A 19,260-nucleotide genomic window follows, 5' to 3' on the forward strand; every position below is an offset into this window, starting at 1 on the left:
ATCCTTCAGACTAAATCTTAAGTTAAAAATTCACATAAATTTTTTGTCTTATAAGTTTTTGATTAAAAAAATGAAACGGGGCAAAAACAGTAGACTGAAAGTGGAAGATAGTAGGTAGTATATGTGGGTGTATACAGTCGGTTACTCTCTTTCATAGACACGTTCATTATAGGGTGAGTCTACGATGCAGGTATTTCCTGCGTCCGGCTGAGGTGGACACGAATGCAATTTAGTGGCTGCAGTTCACCAAAACACTTGTGTTACACTTGGCTTGTTGCGGGTCTCTGTAACGTTGAATCGAGCATGTAACGAGTTTCCAATAATGGCTCAGCTGTGTCCCCAACATTGCGGTCAACGATTCGGCAGAGCTAGTCCTCTCTATTACTAAAGAAAAGTCTAACACCAGTCTAGTACATTCTATTCCGATTCTTAGTCTTCGACACTTTCTCATCACAATCACTAATCACTAACCATTAATCACTACTCTGGTATCGCGTGAATTATTTGCTGCGAAAATTAACCGTATTTATTTTTCTAATCTCCGGAAATGGCAATAAATGCAATACAAGGAAAACTAAAGCGTGCGAGATAAACGCTCAAAACAAATATGTACTTTTGCTTAATTATTATAATTGAGAGTATAATTTATTACAAGTGTCTAATTATAATCAGTAATTAAACAGTAAAAAGAACAAACAGTTTAACTGAAAACATAAACTTTATCAAAGGCTCTACAGCGATAATCGGTTAACACTTTTCCACACAGAGCTAAATTGATCCCAACGGACGTTTTATATTCTCACACAAAGACTGGCTTTAACTTTTCATTTATGTGATGGGATATGCTCACCGCCCAGACTGCATTATTTCATTTATAAAGCTAAAAAATAAATAGTCTACCAGATTAAGTTGCCAATCATAATGCTTATGTTCTCAATTATTATTTATTATTTATTCATTCAAACATTCATTTATTATCATTTCTATTAATAATAAAATATTAAAATTATATTTAATGTTATAGGGTTACTACACTTTAATCTTTTACATATATAAAATCACAGCAGCGCAATTTTAAGAGAATTCTAACACTAAAAGTAAAAAAAAAACTATTTAATTAAAGTAAAGAGAAATATTCTTGACTCAAGAACAATACTATTTGAAAAGAAATTTGTCTTTCGAAAATGATTTTGTCTTTAAACTAGTTTTCTTAGCAAAGAATAATTCAAAATCTTCGATATAAAACATATTTATTCAAAACTGAAAATAATATCGTTTTCTTTCAATAATTTTATATTTTTTATTCAAAATCAATTTGCTTTATTAAAAATACTTGAAAAAAAAAAAAAAAAAAAAAAAAAAGTTACATTTGAATCGATTCTTATTTTTTATTATCGAAAAAAAAACAAAAATGCAAAAATTTTTAATGTTTTAAAAAGATACTAATAGTGAAATGGCTTAAAAAAAGGCGATTTTCAGAAAATTTTCAAAAAGAAACTGACGCATCGATTGTTATGAAATTTTTGACTAAAAAGCATTTTAAAAAGGCCCTTGTTAGAAAATCATGTAAAGTATATTTTTAAAATTAAATTTTGAGAAGTATAAATTATCAAAAAATAAAAATGGATTTTTTGAAAATTCCATTTTTCATTTTTTCATAGAAAGAAATTATTCGATGAAATATAGGTTATCTTGTTTAAAAATAGTAACTTGCTTTGTAAAATCCGTAAAATTCTTATAGAACTCTTTCTTTTTATCATTGAGTTTCATTTTATGATTCGCTAGTAAATTTCTTGAATTGTTCCTTAATAGTTTATTTGTGTACTGATAAGAAATCTGTTTGATATCTATTATTTTTTGCATCATAAATTATAAGCAAGACTTACCATCATTAGAAATAAATTTTACTTCATCATTCAGTCAGAGAAAATTGATAATTAATAATGAATTGATAATAATAGGTTAATAAAGCTTTCAAGTGTTGAACAAATTAATAATGATAAAAAGTCGGTAGTTTGAGTTTTGAATAAAAAATAATGAGCAACGATGCATATTAATTAGCACAGAATAGATATGGAGGGAAAGATCCATGAGCATTGGTGTCCAGTCAGGGCGAGAAAGCCTAGGTTATGGTGGCAATGTGAACCCCCCAACGAGTAGTCCTTGAGTTATTGCCTAATCAATAATCTATATGTAGTACTAACGGGACCGTAGGGGTGAACCAGTGTCCATACAGCCAACCGGGCTACTCTGTAAGCTCTTGCCTGAATAACGCAGCTGGGTATCTCGAGATGCAACGCTTAATTTAACAGCTATCTTCATAATGTATCTATTACACCGCATTATTTTCATAATTTGAGTGCTCTTATTTTTCGTATCTCCTATCGACTGCCAGTTTTATTTTCTTTATTAGTTTTATTTTTCATCATTATTGATTGATTATTTTATTAATATTCATTTGAATTAATAATGGTGGTTTTACTATAGTTTTCAGCGTAAAAATTCATCTATAATTTCATGTTTTTAATTTAAGATTGTAAATTTTTCATGTACAAGGTAATTACCAAACCATAATAAGGTCAATATTTTCAAGAAAAATAATTAGTGAATCAGTAAAAAATTTTTAAAATTTATTTATAAATATTTTATCATGAAATTTACGAATTTTTTAAAGTTCAAAAGTCAAATTCTAGGTGAAATTACGACGATTGAAAATTTTTGATAAAAAATAGAAATTTCATTTTGGAGAAAATAATTCGAAAATCCGGAGACATGGTAGTGGCTTGCGCCAAGTACATTTAATTTTCTAGAAGTCAATTTTATTTTTATTACTAATCTGTCGATAAGAAGTTAATTTTTTGTTTTTTTCTTCCTTAAAATAGGCGGAGCTTTACTTCTATATAACTACTAAAATTTAATTTTTTATCATTAAGATTCTGATCTTTTTTTTTTAAGCTTTGGATTTGTTTAATGATTTTAATTAAAAAATTTAGCAATTATTTTTAATAAGCAATTGAAGGAAAAATATGCCGTATTATTCTGGAGTTTAATTCTGAGGCAAACGAAGATTTGAAAAATGTGTAAAATGTCTTTATAAATTTTTCACAAAAGCTTACACCATCAGCTATCATAAATTTAATACATCAATTTCATTCCATTGAAACAAAAAATTATGAGATTTAAATTTTACTAAAAATTAGTCGGCGATTTAAATAAATGACCGATTAGTCATAAAAAAAAAAAAAAAAAAAAAACTTTAGTTGGTTTTGGGTTTGCTAAAACAAAATTTTATTGAAAGGAATAAAAAATGACATTATAATTCTCTGTATCCTGAGGAAAAATACATAAATGAAATATGAAGGGTGTAAATTATTCATAAAATTTAATCAACGTCTTCTGGAGAAAAAAAAGGCATGCAGAGAAAGAATAAAGAATAAGAAAGAGAAAGATGAATAAGAAAAATAAGATAGAATTTTTTTTAACGAGCATGGAACTACGAATGGCAAATCGAAAGGTCCGAATGAATGCATCGATGAAGAAAAAGAGGCCAGGAAACGTTGACAGCCAGTGGATGATGGTAAAAGAGACAAGAGGCGATACAGAGGCAGAGCTAACCAAAAGAGAAAAGGCATTGAAGAAGAGACAGAAAACGAACTAGCGAGAAACAGCATTCAAGATAGAAATGAAAAAAATAGAAAATGAAAAATAGAAAAAAAAAACAAGAATAAAGTTGAGCTGTAAAGATTGGCGGTTTCTACTCCCTCAACTATCCCCTGACGTCTACCTTCCGACTGAGGAGTAAAATCAATATCAGTGTAGCCATTTCTCTTTAATCTATCGCGTATCTACTTTCATTATAAACTTTACGTAAATAACTTCATTTCACAGAAATTATTCTTGTATAATTTTATAATTTTCTTCGGGATGTCACGGTAAACTTAGCGGAGGTTATTCCATTGTAAAGATTGTAATTGTTAGATTCAAAGATTTAAATTTCATTAATGGGTTTATATACATATGTATATGTGTAGGCAAAAGTTGAAATGTTACCGATATTAGCAAACGTCTTTATCCTGACGTAATTGCCAATATCGAATACTTGGGCGTTACCGGAAATCAGATAGATTTACTTATTGAGTGAATGAAAATAGTTACTGGTGATTAATGTATAGACAATAACACAATTATTTAATTACTATTGATTTTATTTATTTGAGAACAGACATAGTAAACAGAGAAAAAATATAAAAAATATTGTATAAAAGTCTAGAAGTGATTTTAGTAAAATAAAAATTTTTTATTATGAAAAATGTGATAATTTTAAATGACGAAACAATTTGAAAAGCTTTTTTTGATTGAACTTATCGAAGTAAAATTTTTCTTGAGACTTTCTTCTTTTTATTTCTTTCATAATTCAGGGTAGAAAACTTATGACAAAAATATTTCTCATTTTCAATTTTGATGTTTTTTTTCTTAGCTTTTTTTGAGGATTAAAGTTTTAAATTTTTTTATTCGTGTGAGTGAATTTATCTTTATACCTTTACTTAGTTTTTGCACAATTCAAACGCGAAGCTTTCTATTTCTTAGAGATACAATAGTTTTAAAAATACATTTAGCTGTAATATGACAGATGATAGACGAACGTTTGGTTGCTGTTTCACGAATGTGAGATGAAACTAATCAGTGATTCTAAAATAAAATAACTCGATGAACTTGCTTAGCTACTAACGGAATAATTACTGAATTTACATTCTTGAAAAATCGCTCGAACATCAAGTAGGAATAAAAAGAACTTAATTGAGTTAGATTAATTAATTAACTTATTTCTTCATGTTTAAAAGAAATTTTTGGTTATTCGCAGCTCTAAAATGGAAACAGAGCTATTTTTTCTGTAATAAATACGAAAATAAATTCAACAATTACTTTGAGCACTTGAGTATTGATAATGAATTTTAAATACGGAATATAAAATATTTTTATAGCCGCAAAGTTAAAAAAAAGAAAATAATTTAATCTTATATTGCATTCCATTCGAACAACCTTAAATAAACGTTAATAAATTTAATAAAAATCGTTGAAACGTTCTGTTTATTTGTCTGCATAGCAATGTGATACTATTGGTAAATAAAAAAGTGAATAGAAAAGTTAGACGAGTATATTTCGTTTGAAGTGCCGCCAATTCATTCGCCGATGAATCAAAACCGGATTTAAATATTTTTAAAGGGGTGTAGTGCCAGGATTGGTAAAGTCTCGTGACATTCTCAATACTAAATTCACTCACAGATTTAATAAAATATAAATATTGTGTCTATAGTGCCAAAAAGGCAGATAAATATCGCATTGATATAGAGGATATCTTTTCGGCATTCTGAAGCTAAAAAAAGACATACGACTTTTTAGTATTTTTAGCAACAACCAAACTATTAAGATATGTACACTTGATGATTTTCACACTGAAAAAAAATTAACTTGGTTCAAGAGGAAAATTCTTGAACCAAGAAAATAATTTTGAAGAGGGTAATTGTCTTGAATCAAGACGAAAAATTCTTGAATCAAGTAAAGATTTCTTAGTTGAAGAATTTTTTTACTCAAATCAAGAACATGAAGTTTTTTAAAATTATATACTTAATTCAAGAACATTTTTTTTTGTGCAGAATTGCTCAATGCTTGAATTTTGCAATTATAATATCAGTTTTGAGAAAACGATTAGTGTAATTACAATCGAACTTCGTCTGCCTTCAGCGGGTCCACTTTTTATTGAAAAACGTTTTAATCAAGGATTATTTGTACGTAAAACTAAAAAAACTAGTGAATTATAATGTAAGAATTGTTGCGAATTAAAAAAATTTTTTTGTAATCACAAAGTACATGTTTTTTAATCATCACATTATTTTCATTAAAGCTAATTACAGAAATTACAATATTTATTCAAAAAAAAAAAAAAATAAAATATGCCATATTGGTTAAAAAATTTGAAAAAAAAATTCTCAGTAGAAAAACTTCAAATTAATTTTCCAAATTTTTTTCTTAATAAAATAATTAAAAATTATAATTAAACTTAATCGTTAGAATCAAAAATACTTTTCCATAATCCTATGCATTCTTTACAGAAAAAAACTAATAAATTTTTATCATAATAAAAAGATAATTTTGTCATAATAACAAGAATTAACTCTTTTTTATTAAAAAATTTTCAATCTAAATATAATATATGATATAAATTATCTTCTCAGAATACCAAAGCCTAATTTTCTACATAAAAATACAAAAAAAAAATAAGTTCGGACCCCCTGATGCGTAGTCTGCGCTCTTCTGGCATTAAAGTCGAGATTTATAAATATATTTATTAAAAATCTCCATAGATAGTTTATTAAAGTTATTACAATGTTCAAAAATGGTCAAAGTGGTTTGGCGATGGGAGGAGTGGGGGGTTGAGAGGGTGGACGGGTTATGGCAGAGAGAGAGTATAGCCGGCCACAAATACGCGAATATAAGGTATAGTGGGATTTAACGTGAACGATACAGCGTCAGCTAAACCAAACTGATGGAATGCCAAAACTTTTTTGTAATTAAATTTTTTCCAACGACGAGACCAGTTCGGCATCAAGGGTTCGCCTGGCCAGGGGGTGTAAGAGCTATAGACCAGAAGAGTAGTCGTGGATCGTGGACGTGGACGGTATAAGAGGAGAGGTCGGAATTACGTGAACCTTCCAACCGACCGACCAAACCAACCACCCCCTTCCCTCTCCTATATTTTATCCTCCTATATTCTATCCTCCACCCTCTGAGCCATCCCCGGTACCTTTACTCTTTACTCCAGTAGTTCACCATTATTGCTGTCCCTCTTTCTGTCGATAACCCCCTGCAACTGCGGCTATCGGGCTTCAATATTTTTAACCATCCATTCGTCCCTCTTCGCCGTTTCCCGATCTCTTCTCTTCTATATGATCTCTATACCACTACACTCTTTCCCCCCATCTACCCCTCAACTCGCGTTCTCCGTTCTCCGTTCATCGGTTTCATTCCCCGTTTCCGCGGGTGTTTCGTCGCGTTGCTTTCTTTTTATTGTTTTTTATTTTTTTTTTCCTCACCCATTCGAGAGCCTCCAAAGCAATCGAAAATGAAACTCCGGCAAGGCGAATATTTTTTTCCGTTATCGCGCCTCGCGCTTTAAATTGCTATTAATTTTTTTTTTTGTTTTACTTTTATATATATATCTATAAATATATATTACTAGCGTACCGATTAATTGCAGCGTCAATTTTTAAGAGTTATTAATTAAAATATTATTTTGAATGCCGCGAATGGTTTTAATGGAAATTTTCTGCAATGAGAAGAAATAATTTGTGGAAAAGTATCGCGATGGTAGGTGTAGTGTTTTGAAGTTTTTTTTATTTGTAAATTTTTTTATTTGTAAATTTGGGTCAATAATTTTTACAAATTGATAGAAAAAATGATCTAAAATTAATCCGTCAATTTTGAAACATTCAAAAAAATTTTTTTTTTTCAAATTCACAAATTATTTTTCCCCAATTAATTTTTTATAAGCTTTGATTTCGATAGTTTTAATTAAATTTAACTATAATTTTTTATATCATAATTGTACAACTCACACCTAACTGATGAGTCTTCACTGTCGTACATTAATTTAAAATAATTACTATTGTTTCCATGTATTATTTTTGATGAAAAATTTTTGATTTATTAAATTTTGAAGAAATAAAAATGATTCAAAAAAAATTATTATTTTGCAAAAGAAATCTAAGAGATCAGAACGTCTATTAAAAAAAAAAAAAGAATTTAATAATAACAACGATATTCAAATACTAGCAAATCATTAATTAATTACTCAAACAATAAATTGATACTAACATATATTTTTTTCAAATTCATTTTTTACTAATCTACAATGCACTCACTACTTGATAGTGAAAATTTCTTCCAAAAAAATATCATGAAGCATTAATAAGACCAAAATAGTTCCCGTAATTCCTCATAAAAATCAATAAATTATTAAATAAAATCCAGCATGTCTAATTGAAGTAAATAAAAAAGAGCCCGCGTACAAGTATCTCGTCTGCCACGCGGTTGATACTCACTACTGCGCTAGAAACCTGATGGATGCCTACAGTAGAATCCGATATAAAGGTCGACATTATACATACACACTCACACATGACATATCCATAAACATGTACAAGAGAGTGTAACTAGAGAACGTGAGAACCCTTTACCTCTGGAGCGGCATCGTCAGTAACTCAATTTTCGGCTGAAAGTGGTCACACCCTGTCACTCTCTCAGCCTCTACTCCACCTATCCATAACATATATCCACTCACACACATACACATATATAGATCTCTTTCTAGAAGCATTTACGTATCGCTGGACACCCAACAAGAGACCTACGTCACAAAGGGAGTGTATTTTTACAAGGGCTGCAACGCTTAAGCGAGTTTAAAGTGTACTTCCCAATTTTGTCTCTCTATGCAACATATATGAACATACATGTATTATATATATTACCCCACACACATGGACTGTTCTCTACAGTTATACCGCAGCCCATAAACTGATAGAAGGATTTGTTTATAGTTAAAAAGATTTGTTAATATTCAAAAAATAATTTATTAGAAGCCATTTGTTAGTCCTTAACAAATATTTCTTAGTATTTAAAAATATTTATTAATATTTAATAAATGAATATCAGATTTATTAAATACAAACAAATCATTTTAAATACTAAGAAATATTTGTTTAATACTAAAAAGTGGTCTCTAATAAATGATTTTTTAACTATTAACAAATTTTATTTAATACAAATAAATCCTTTTATCAGTGTATAACGTAAAATATCTCAATAAATCGGTGGGTTATATACCGGTACCAACAAAAATATCGCACACCCGCGAAATTCAAGTCATTCGCGGAATTTTATAATTTAACTATTTAACCCGCTTACAAGACTGATGAAAAATAATAAAATTCTTTTTTACGTTAAAAATACCACCGGCGAATAATCGAATTGGTGTGAGGCGCCGATGCTTAACTCTACTCTACTCCGCTCGTTTCCGATATATGAAAAATTTTAAATTTTTATTAATCGTAGCTTTATTAATTTTCACGTTGTGGCTTTTAGAATGAAGGTATAAAGACGCGGGTATTGGGTGTTCGGTATTGCTGCGTGCTCTGTTCTGTTCCATTCTAGATCTCTTTCACTTTATTGTTACACATGTGTATACATGTATACATGTATAGTTCTCTGTCTGTCGCTTGCACTATCTCTGTCAGTAGCATATATAGATGTATATATATCGAGATATTTATATATATAGACACATATGTGCAGGTACATACATATGTAAAAGTACATGAGTATGTAAGCTATCCGTATGTAATATACACACATGGTTAGGGGTTGTACATGGTTTCAACGATCTGGGTGCAGCATCGACGACGCACGTGCTGGTTGCTTCTCCTCGGCACCCTCCGACTCCTATAGTACAGGTGTATTCCACCCTATCGGGTTGTACTGTCTTTTTTCTTTTTATTATCATTATTATTTTTGTTATTATCATTTTTTAATATCAGTATGACGTAAGAAAAAAAAAGCGTGATTTGTTTTTTTAATCATTATTTTTAATATTAAATTTTGTTTTTTTTTTTTTTATTTGGGGCTAATTATTTATGGCAAGTGTCGATGCTGATATCTGGACTGGTATATTGATAAATAGTGACGAATATATCCAAGTATGTGTTATAGGTGTTTATTTAGAATTCGTTAGCATCGGTGACGTTTAATAATTCAATGGAATTCCATAGTGTATAATGGAATGACCCACATATGGTGCACGGAGGGAAACAAGGGATGTTACATGAACCGAATGCTACTGGGGGAATCGATTCTGTAATTCCACGGTATCTCTATTTTATTTATTATTTTCAGGGAGTATTAATTGTCGGTATTGTTTGGGTGATAATTTACGGCGAACGCTGATTTTTTTTTTTTAATAATACTTTTAAGTCTTAGACTTTTTAGTTTTAATTCTTGTATTGCGAGTCAGAGATAAAAATTTTTATCGAAATTACCGTAAAGATATTTAAAGAATTTAAATGTTTGACTAAAAAAAATCTGGGAAACGGTTGACCCTGCAGGTCTTGCCTGGAACTTCCCGTTATGTACAAAATGCTCGAAAAATGATCTATTCCGAAGTTTTGAGCTCTTCGAGCTCGGAATTCTAGTGGTTGTTGAGAACATACTTTTTTGAAAATTTTTAATTATGGTATCTTCCGAACGAATCAATCGTTTATGATGGGACTTGAAGCATTTGACGCAGTTTTTTAAGCACAAAAGGATTATTTATTGCCGATCAAACAATTCAGTGTAAAATTTTGAATGTTCATAGCGGGTAGTTGAAAAAATAATATTCTTGATTTCATAATTATTTTTAGTAGACTTCATAAAAATCTAACTATTACAGTCGTCCTCATGGTGTAACTTTTAAAAAATTTAGCCATTTTTTGACTCAGTTTGTTGAGCTGATTCAGAAAATATGTATGGTTCAAAAGTTTATATACACTGATAAAAAAATTGACTTGACTCAAGAGCCAAACTCTTGAACCAAGAATTCAATTTTGAAGAAAATGATTTTCTTGAGTCAAGATAATAAATTCTTGAGCCAAGAAATTATTTTTGGTCGAAGAAAATTTTCTTCAGTAAAGAATTTATTCTCTTGACACAAGAAAATCATTTTCTTCAAAATGGAATTTTTGGTTCAAGAGTTTGGCTCTTGAGTCAAGTCAATTTTTTTATCAGTGTATGTATATATATATTTATATATACGATATAACGCGGCTTGTCACGATGATAGCGTCTCTAATTCATATGGATCTTTTCCAAACTCAACATACTTAATTATTATACAAATACCAAGGTCAAGTTCAAAGATGAGTTTAATCGGTTAAGTAGTTCAGAAATTACAGGATTTCAAAATCGTAAAAATTTATATTTTGGATAATTAAATTTCGCGGATAATTTTTTAATGAAATAACTTATCGAATTTTCGTAAGTTGCATTTTAAAGCCCAGAAAGATTGAAAAATGATTTTACAAAAGAAAAAATTTTTCAAATTACATTTTCAATAAAGATTTTTCAAAGAACAGTTCTCAGTATTTATAATACAATTTAAAAATATATTTCTTTCAAAATTTGTAAAAATTTAATTTTAATAATTTTTTTTAAATTCAATAATGGCTTTTAATAAATTTACAATTATAATTATTCTAATAATTAAATTACATTAGATTTGCATTAACAAAAGCTTCAATATTTTATTATATGAATTATTAAAATGCGGCAAAAAAATATGACAAATCTAACGTACAGTTTTAATAATTTACTAATGCATTAATAGTAAAACTAACACTTGAGAATTAAACGGTCTCTTATTTCAGAATCCCATTGGCATCATGTATTTTTCCCAGGTATTGGCTTCCGTTAAAATAACATAACTACGTACAACGTGACCCATATACTCGGCGTAATTTAATAACGATCGATTGCATTGCAACCATTAACTTACACCGAAATGTTACTTACACGTTAATAATAAATAATTAAACTCTACGGCTCTATAAATACGATTTAAAACTGTTTCTACAATAAAACGAAATCTAAACTATATATATGGTATAATTTCTAAACGCAAAAATAACCTTTCATCATTATCTTAATTTATTCAGCAATTACATAAAAAATATAAAATGAAATAGCGTTTATAACTGCAGATATGATTTTATGCTCATTATTTTCCCCATTTATTAATAATACATTTACGATGAATAATCACAAGTACTCTATATCGTATCACACATCACATCATCCCCTATATTTATATATCGGTGCCAAGCGCCGCGTGCCCGATTCTCGATGGCATTTTTATTCCCATAATTAAATATCCATCAATCGCCAGACTGCGGTTCCAGTATATTAAAATTTTTTATGCCAAAAACCATTTGGTAAAAAATAATGTGTCACTATTAAAAGTGACATGAATTTAAAGAGCTCGATTTATGTTTTTCTTAAGTACAGGTCTCTTGAATAAAAATTGATGAATAAGTTTTTTTTCAACATTTTATTTCCAATAAAGAAAAATTTTTATTTAACCAAACCAAATTTTTTCGATTAAAAAATAATAAAACAATTACAAGCTTTAGTACTGCGTTTTAACAATTTCGTCAAAATGTCAAAATTAATTATTCGAAATTCGTGTGTTAATTCAATATAATGATGGATTGAGTGTTTGACCACTTAACATACAAAAATATTATTTGGTATAAAAGTGTAAAATATTTACGAAGTAAGTTTTAGAAAGCTTTACCAAGAGTTTGTTTTAGTTTCTAACATACGAATACTTTATTTTATGAAAACAAACGGCCTCTATTAATATAACATGAATCGCAACTAAAAAAACTTTCTGTTAATTTCTACTCGTACAGAAAATTCAAATTCACCTTTTTTCAAACTCAAAAAACATTAATGGAACTTAAAAATGATTACTAATTAATTTTCTATACTTCGGATAAGTATTACTGTTGATATGGCTAATTTTATTTCAAATATAATAAATATTTGAGAATTTTTTTAATTTTTCCATCAAACAAATTATTACAAAACAATTTTTCTCCATTAAAAAAAAAAAAATTTTTTTTTCAATTTGTCTTAGTTCTAACATATTAATTAAATAAAACATCACAAAAAAATGATATTTCGATAAAACATGATGCGACAGACCATTAGCAAAGCAATTACGAATATTTCGATCGGAATGAAAGCTCCGAAGGCAGCATCACTTTAAAAAATGACAATGATTTTCAGATAAATCGGTAGTCTAATATGTGTACTGGCTGTTATTTTGTTATTTATATAGATATATAGCCACACATGTATTTGTATTTCTTTTTTCGTACATGCATCGATAGAAAACGTTCAGGGGATTAGCTTCGACTCTTCCATATATAAAATATTCACCGTCAGGGGGTTGGATATTCCGACTAGACTCAGTCGACAGCCGTGTAGGAGAAACTCACTCACTGTTACGCTCAGCTCTACACCACTAGATGGTGAACATTCAGCCGCTTATTCAATACATACATATACATATATATATAACAAACTGGTACCGTCCAACCATCGATGGGGGTAGTAGAGGGAAGGTATTGTGTTTATATGCATATCGAACCTCCAGTCTCTTGTGCTCCGACTCGGCATTTTCCAATATTCGAACTTTCTCTAGCTCTCTCACGTGATAATATTTCCCTCTCGGTTGTTTCTGGCTCTACCTCCCATCCGAGCTTTTCTGTCCTTGGAAAAATTTACTCTGTACTCTATACTCTTTTACCTCTTTACTCTACTCAGCTCCATCTATCTGTCTATCTCTATAGTCGACCGTTATATTTGGACAAAATCGAACCCAACAACGAAAGAGGCTAGAAGCAGTATCTAAATGCCGGCTCTCAAACATTTATTATAAGCTTTAGCTCTAGGTACTGGTATACGAGCGAGGCATTATTTTTTTACAAGTATATATATAAATATAAATATCCAGCTATCCAAGTGCATCTCCTCCTCATTTCATCTCTCTTACACTCGTCTCTCTTTTATACCGTTCTTTTTCCACTCGTGCTTAAAATCCCACGGACAAAATACAAGTCGCTGATGGTAAAATAGTACTGGTATCAGTATTAGGAGTAGAAGAGTAACAGTTGCTGCAGCAACAGAGCTACACTCAAACATTGCGGGACTATCGAGGACCGAGGAGGACTCAGTAGTCAAAAGTTTAAGTAATATTGAATATAGTTTTGGTGATATAGATATAAAAAGTCAATATCTATCTAACGGGGATGGATATCAGAGAATCGATCGCTTTTCATATTGGATTGGATAAATTAGACCGCCTACAAATTTAGAACCCAAGAATTTTTATAATAAAAATCGTAATAGGATGCACTCAAAAATTTTATATAAATTTTTACTTTTCATGAAAATCATTTTTTATTAGCCATATATGTTAATGGTGAATTTTATTTTGCTGATTAATTCTGGGATATTTTATGGCAGAAAATTTACCGTTGGAAAATTAATGAGCGGAAATTTTATAAGTAATGTGTGTTCTACTGAAGGCAATTGGGATAAATTAAATTTTTTGAATGTTATATCCTATATTATAAAATAGATGAAAATCTTGAAGTTAGTCAGAAGTCGAAACTCGCAAAAAACGGGCCACGATTCATTATTGGTTAAAATTTAGGCGCGCGCGTAGCGCGCTATTCAGATTTCTAGTATATTTTAAAATGAATGATTTTTAACTCTAGACTGGTCAACGTATGAGCGTGACGCCGCGCTCAATTATATTTCCTTTATTAAATCTTCAATATTTACTAAAATTATTTTAAAAAAATTGACTTTGTTCCTTGAACATTTTAGAATATATTAATAATTTTTTTAAACATCTTCGAAAACGTTAAATTGCTGAAAAAAAATTTCTTAAAAAAATTCGCGGAGCTTTCCTCATCGCTTGACCAGAGTCGTAAGTAGTTTTTTGTCCGCGGCGTTGCCGAAAACACCTCTAGTCTTTGCCTATCAAACGTGTATGAACTGGCAACACTGTACGCTCTAAAAGCATTGCGGCAAATTCCTCATCACTTGACAAAAGTCGTTAGGTCGCGTTTGTTGACCAGTCTAGGGTTAATTTCTTAGTTTGTAATTAAAAATTTTATTTTTTGATCAAAACTTGAATAATATTAAAGAAATATTTATTGATAAAGAAATTAAATTACAATAATAGTTTAAAGAGACGCCTATTTATCACTTTTAAACACGATTCTGATACGCTAAAATTCTAATTAGGGTCGAAATAAAATTCTTCTAAAACAATAGTTTATTAATTTTTTATTAAAACTTGAAGTTGCGTTTTCTATGAGACATTTTGAATCTTAGCATTTACTACTATATAAAAACTAAGAAATGAATATGAAGACTAAAGACAAAATTGTTAGATAAATCTTCTGTACTACCAAAATTTTAAAAATTTTCACTTTTGAAATAAACTTTAACTCTGTATAGTCATATAATAATTTTAACTCCTTTTTTTTTTATTTTTTAGTACAATTAAAATAATAACAAACCAGGTGAATGTTAAATGATAATATGAATAAAGGTTTGTTCGATACGTTATCGATAGGTAGATATTTCTTTGGGTAGACCAATAAATGCAGTAGACAGGTTAACGAACCGTCAGACGACATCGGTAGTAGCTTTTACTATAAAAGAAATGGCGTCACCACGGATGTCGACTTTGGGCTTTTAATTCGTGATCAAAGGCTCATAACTACCCGGGCTCTCAATTTTCTTCTTTTTTTCCTTTTTCTTTTTTGTTTACTCTTCCGATTCTTTTAAAGCGTTCACTCGAGTATCTATTTTACTTTACTTTTTTTTGCTTCCTGTTTAAAGTACTTTCAATTAATAGCTTTTCTATTTAAGTTTATATTTATGGGGAAGGTTGCCTTTACAAGAAGGGGATTTTTGTCTTTTTTTTTATTCGCATCGACTGTTTTTTTTTTTTTTAATCCAAAAACATTTTATAGATTTAAAAGAAAAAAAACCAAAATATTTAAATATTTCTTGCTATCAAAATTAAAAACAAACATTTGACGTCGTATCGAGCCTGATCTAATACTAAATCCTGACCCAAATCCCGAGTGATGTGCAGAGAGGGGCAACGGCTCGCAGTAATGAAATTAATATCAAAATATTTATTTATTTATTTTCAGCTCACGGTTTGATAATAAAAAAACTATCGAGCATTTATGTGTGAATTAAATTGCCGGGCTCATGGTGACTGAGGGTGGAAAAAGGGAGAGGGAGAGTTGTTAAGGGTAGAGTAGAGAAAAACGAAGGGAGTGGTGGACATAATTAAAATATTGACTCACATTTGTGAGAAATCAATCAGGGTATTCTCAGTGAGCATTGACACGTAACTTTAATATACCACTGAGGACCTCCCGCATCCCCGCCGGCACTCATGAGTCATCATTGTCTATTCATCAAACCAATTAACTTGATTATAACACTTTAATTAGTTTCAAAATTCATTTTTATTCTTTCGAACAAAATAGAGCTCCTTTTTTATCATTTATTAATTGTTAATTATTAATTACATAGATGCTCGATTGAATTTATAATTTATGATGTATATATTGGGAATTTTATCATCCGAGATAATTTATTAATTGTTTACTTGGTAAATAGAAAATTATGCATCGCTGCCCAGTGCCGCTGATTATTAATATATATATATATATATATATATATATATATATATATATATATATATATATATATATATATATATATATATATATATATATGTTTGTATTTAATATTTATAATTGCAAGTTGCTACGACAAATCTCGCCAAGTTACTCCTATTTTATATTTATTATTTACTTGGCAATCGATGCATACCTCAATAATTTCCGACTAACGATCGCATCACGATTACCAAATTACTAAATTCAAAGCTCTATTATTTATTACATTTATTATTACGATAGTATTGTTTTTATTAAGACTCTAATTTAGTTTGATAGTTTTGGTACTATTGTCGTGAATTGTAAATTGTGTTGGTATTTAATTTTTAAAAACATTGCAGATACTTTTGTGATCTTTTTTGATTTTTTTTTAACTCGCAGTCTTAAAAATTTTAGCAAATTTTCAATTTTTTTTAATTTTATATAAAATTCTAAGTTTCAAAAATTTTTAAACTATACAGAAACTTATTTGAAATTGTCTGAAATACTCATTGGCTTTTAAATTATCTAAATTATTTTGCCAAACTTTAAAATCATTTAAAATTTTTTAAAAACCGATACCTTTTTTATATTCTTAGTTTTATAATTTCTTTGTAATAAAATTCTTTCGATTATTCTAAGAATTTTATAAACTTTGAAAAATAATTACAACAAATTTTTTTTTGCAAAATTCTCCAGTTTTTATAAAAGTACTTTTTAACTTCTGAAAAATTTTAGACTTTATTCATAATAGTTCTTAAATAAATAAATATCTTGCAATATTTTTGATCGCTAAATTTTCTGCAATGTTATTTCCCGAATTTTTAATATAAAAAACTGATTAACTGTCTAATATTAAATAATATTTTTTTTATATAATTAATTTTAGAATAAAATAACATTTATCAAATTATTTACGTTGTAATATAAATGTATCAATATTTATAGCTTGAAATCACAAATTATAAATAAAAAATTTCTTATCGTGATACAGTCGTTTATTTTTACAGCTTAAATATAAAACTTGGTTTCGAATTTAGAGTGGACCCGTAGTAAGCAGAACCGGTAAGAGCATCATGGACAATTCTGGTCGATTTTATAATAGAAAAATAATCGACTATTATATTTACTGAAAAAACTTAAAAATGCATTTCTATAATTGATATTAAAGCGGAGTGAGAAACGCTGAAAGGTTTATTCTTTAATAAAATATATTTAATTATGTATTTGGGCCAAGCTATTTCAGGAAGTTGTTGAAGGACCAGCATTACCTGGAGAAGAGTCAGAAACAATAAAACTCGCAATTAATAACAACCAAATCCCATAACTCATGATAAAAAAATAATATATTGATAAATAAATAAAATAAATGAATAACAATGTATCCCGTTAAATAACCCCCTGTCGGCGCCGGTTTGTTGAATCTTCCAATGTGTTTTGCATTGCAGACTGCCAGATGCGCAATGTTAACGTGAGATCAGTCAACTCTAAAAGAAGGAAAACACCCTCCTCTTCCTGCTTGTGAGTCTCTCAGTTTCGGTGTTCGTTAAATACTATTCCACATACCAATATTTTTATTATAATTACTACTAATACTACTACTACTACTATTCAATTATTTTATAACATACAACTCAATTTTCATTGTTTTTACTCAACTTTTTTTTCGTATTTATATTAATATTTTTGTATACTTTTATATATGTATATACTTATTAACATTTATATACATATATTAATTTTAGTTGAGAGAACTCTGGGCGAAAAAATTGCGTGATATTTTTTTTTGTAATTTTTATTTAGTCTGAGGGATGATTTTTAAAAATCATCCATATTAAATCTGAAAAAATGCATGTGCAATTTTGGAAAAAATAAACATGTATTTTTTTATGAGAGCCTATTTAAAAAAATTATTTTATTGAAAAATTAAAAATATCGTCAGATATTTCATAATTTTTTTTTAAACAAAAAAAATTAGAAATCTGACAATATTTAACTTTTCTGAAATATTTAGTAAATTTTTTGGTTAATTAATAAATTTTTTGGATAAATGTATTATATAACAAATGTACACAAGTCGGCTCATATTTTTATACAACCATCCTTGAGACTATACATAAAAATTAAATAATAAAAATAACTAAAATATTGCCCGGGTTTTCAAAATATTTAACTCAACAACAAAACAAAAAAAAACATATTTATATTTATATTCATATATATTGCATTGTATATTTTATTTATTACAATGGTTTGATTAACTTACTGATGGATGGATCGATCTAACGACGTTACCACACAATTAATTATAAATATATATATATACATATTATATAATAAGTACATATTATGTTAATTCGTAATATATTTGTGACTGGTAATATATATTTTTAAATAAAAACTTCCCGAGCGCAGCTTTCTTGCTGATGCATATATATTTATAAATTTATCTAATATATAAATATGTATGCAATCCGTGGCTTTCCCCTCGCTCATCCATATATATTTTCACCATATTACCTTCAATATTTCTCTTTGCTCTATTATTTTATTATTCCACTTAATTATTCAGTAAATTATCTTATTCAAATTACCAATTAGTCGATTCAGGTCTTGTAGAAAAATACCAATTATTTATTTATTATTTAGTACCATTGCTATTTATCATCAATTTAAGGTAATTTTTAATTGGGTCAGATGTCATTTAAAAAATTTAACGATAAATTAAAGTAACTTTTTAATCATTTTAATTTTTTATCTTTCATTTAAGTTTTATTTACCGAGACCTGATAATCGACAAAGCGCTGCAGATTCGATTAATTAACCATTTTTACAGATCTCTGATGATGATAATAATTACATTAATTTGTAGATTTATTTATCGTGAAATAATGATTGGATTTATAGTCGA

The 19,260-nt window shown here is 28.6% G+C and overlaps 1 protein-coding gene across 4 annotated transcripts in view; it reads left to right on the forward strand.

The window, feature by feature from the left end:
* The window catches only part of LOC123262236 (hepatocyte nuclear factor 6), a 57,346-nt gene that overhangs the window by 22,036 nt on the left and 16,050 nt on the right, over positions 1-19,260 (forward strand). For 2 of the 4 annotated variants that reach the window (XM_044724391.1, XM_044724392.1), the window contains exon 3: positions 17,798-17,870. The exons of the other annotated variants lie outside the window; for them this stretch is intronic. In XM_044724391.1, coding sequence (XP_044580326.1) covers positions 17,798-17,870 — 73 coding nt within the window. The remainder of the gene's footprint in view (positions 1-17,797; positions 17,871-19,260) is intronic. 4 annotated transcript variants of the gene reach the window in all.

Source organism: Cotesia glomerata, linkage group LG3 (assembly GCF_020080835.1).
Source record: "Cotesia glomerata isolate CgM1 linkage group LG3, MPM_Cglom_v2.3, whole genome shotgun sequence".
Taxonomy (NCBI): Eukaryota; Metazoa; Arthropoda; class Insecta; order Hymenoptera; family Braconidae; genus Cotesia; species Cotesia glomerata.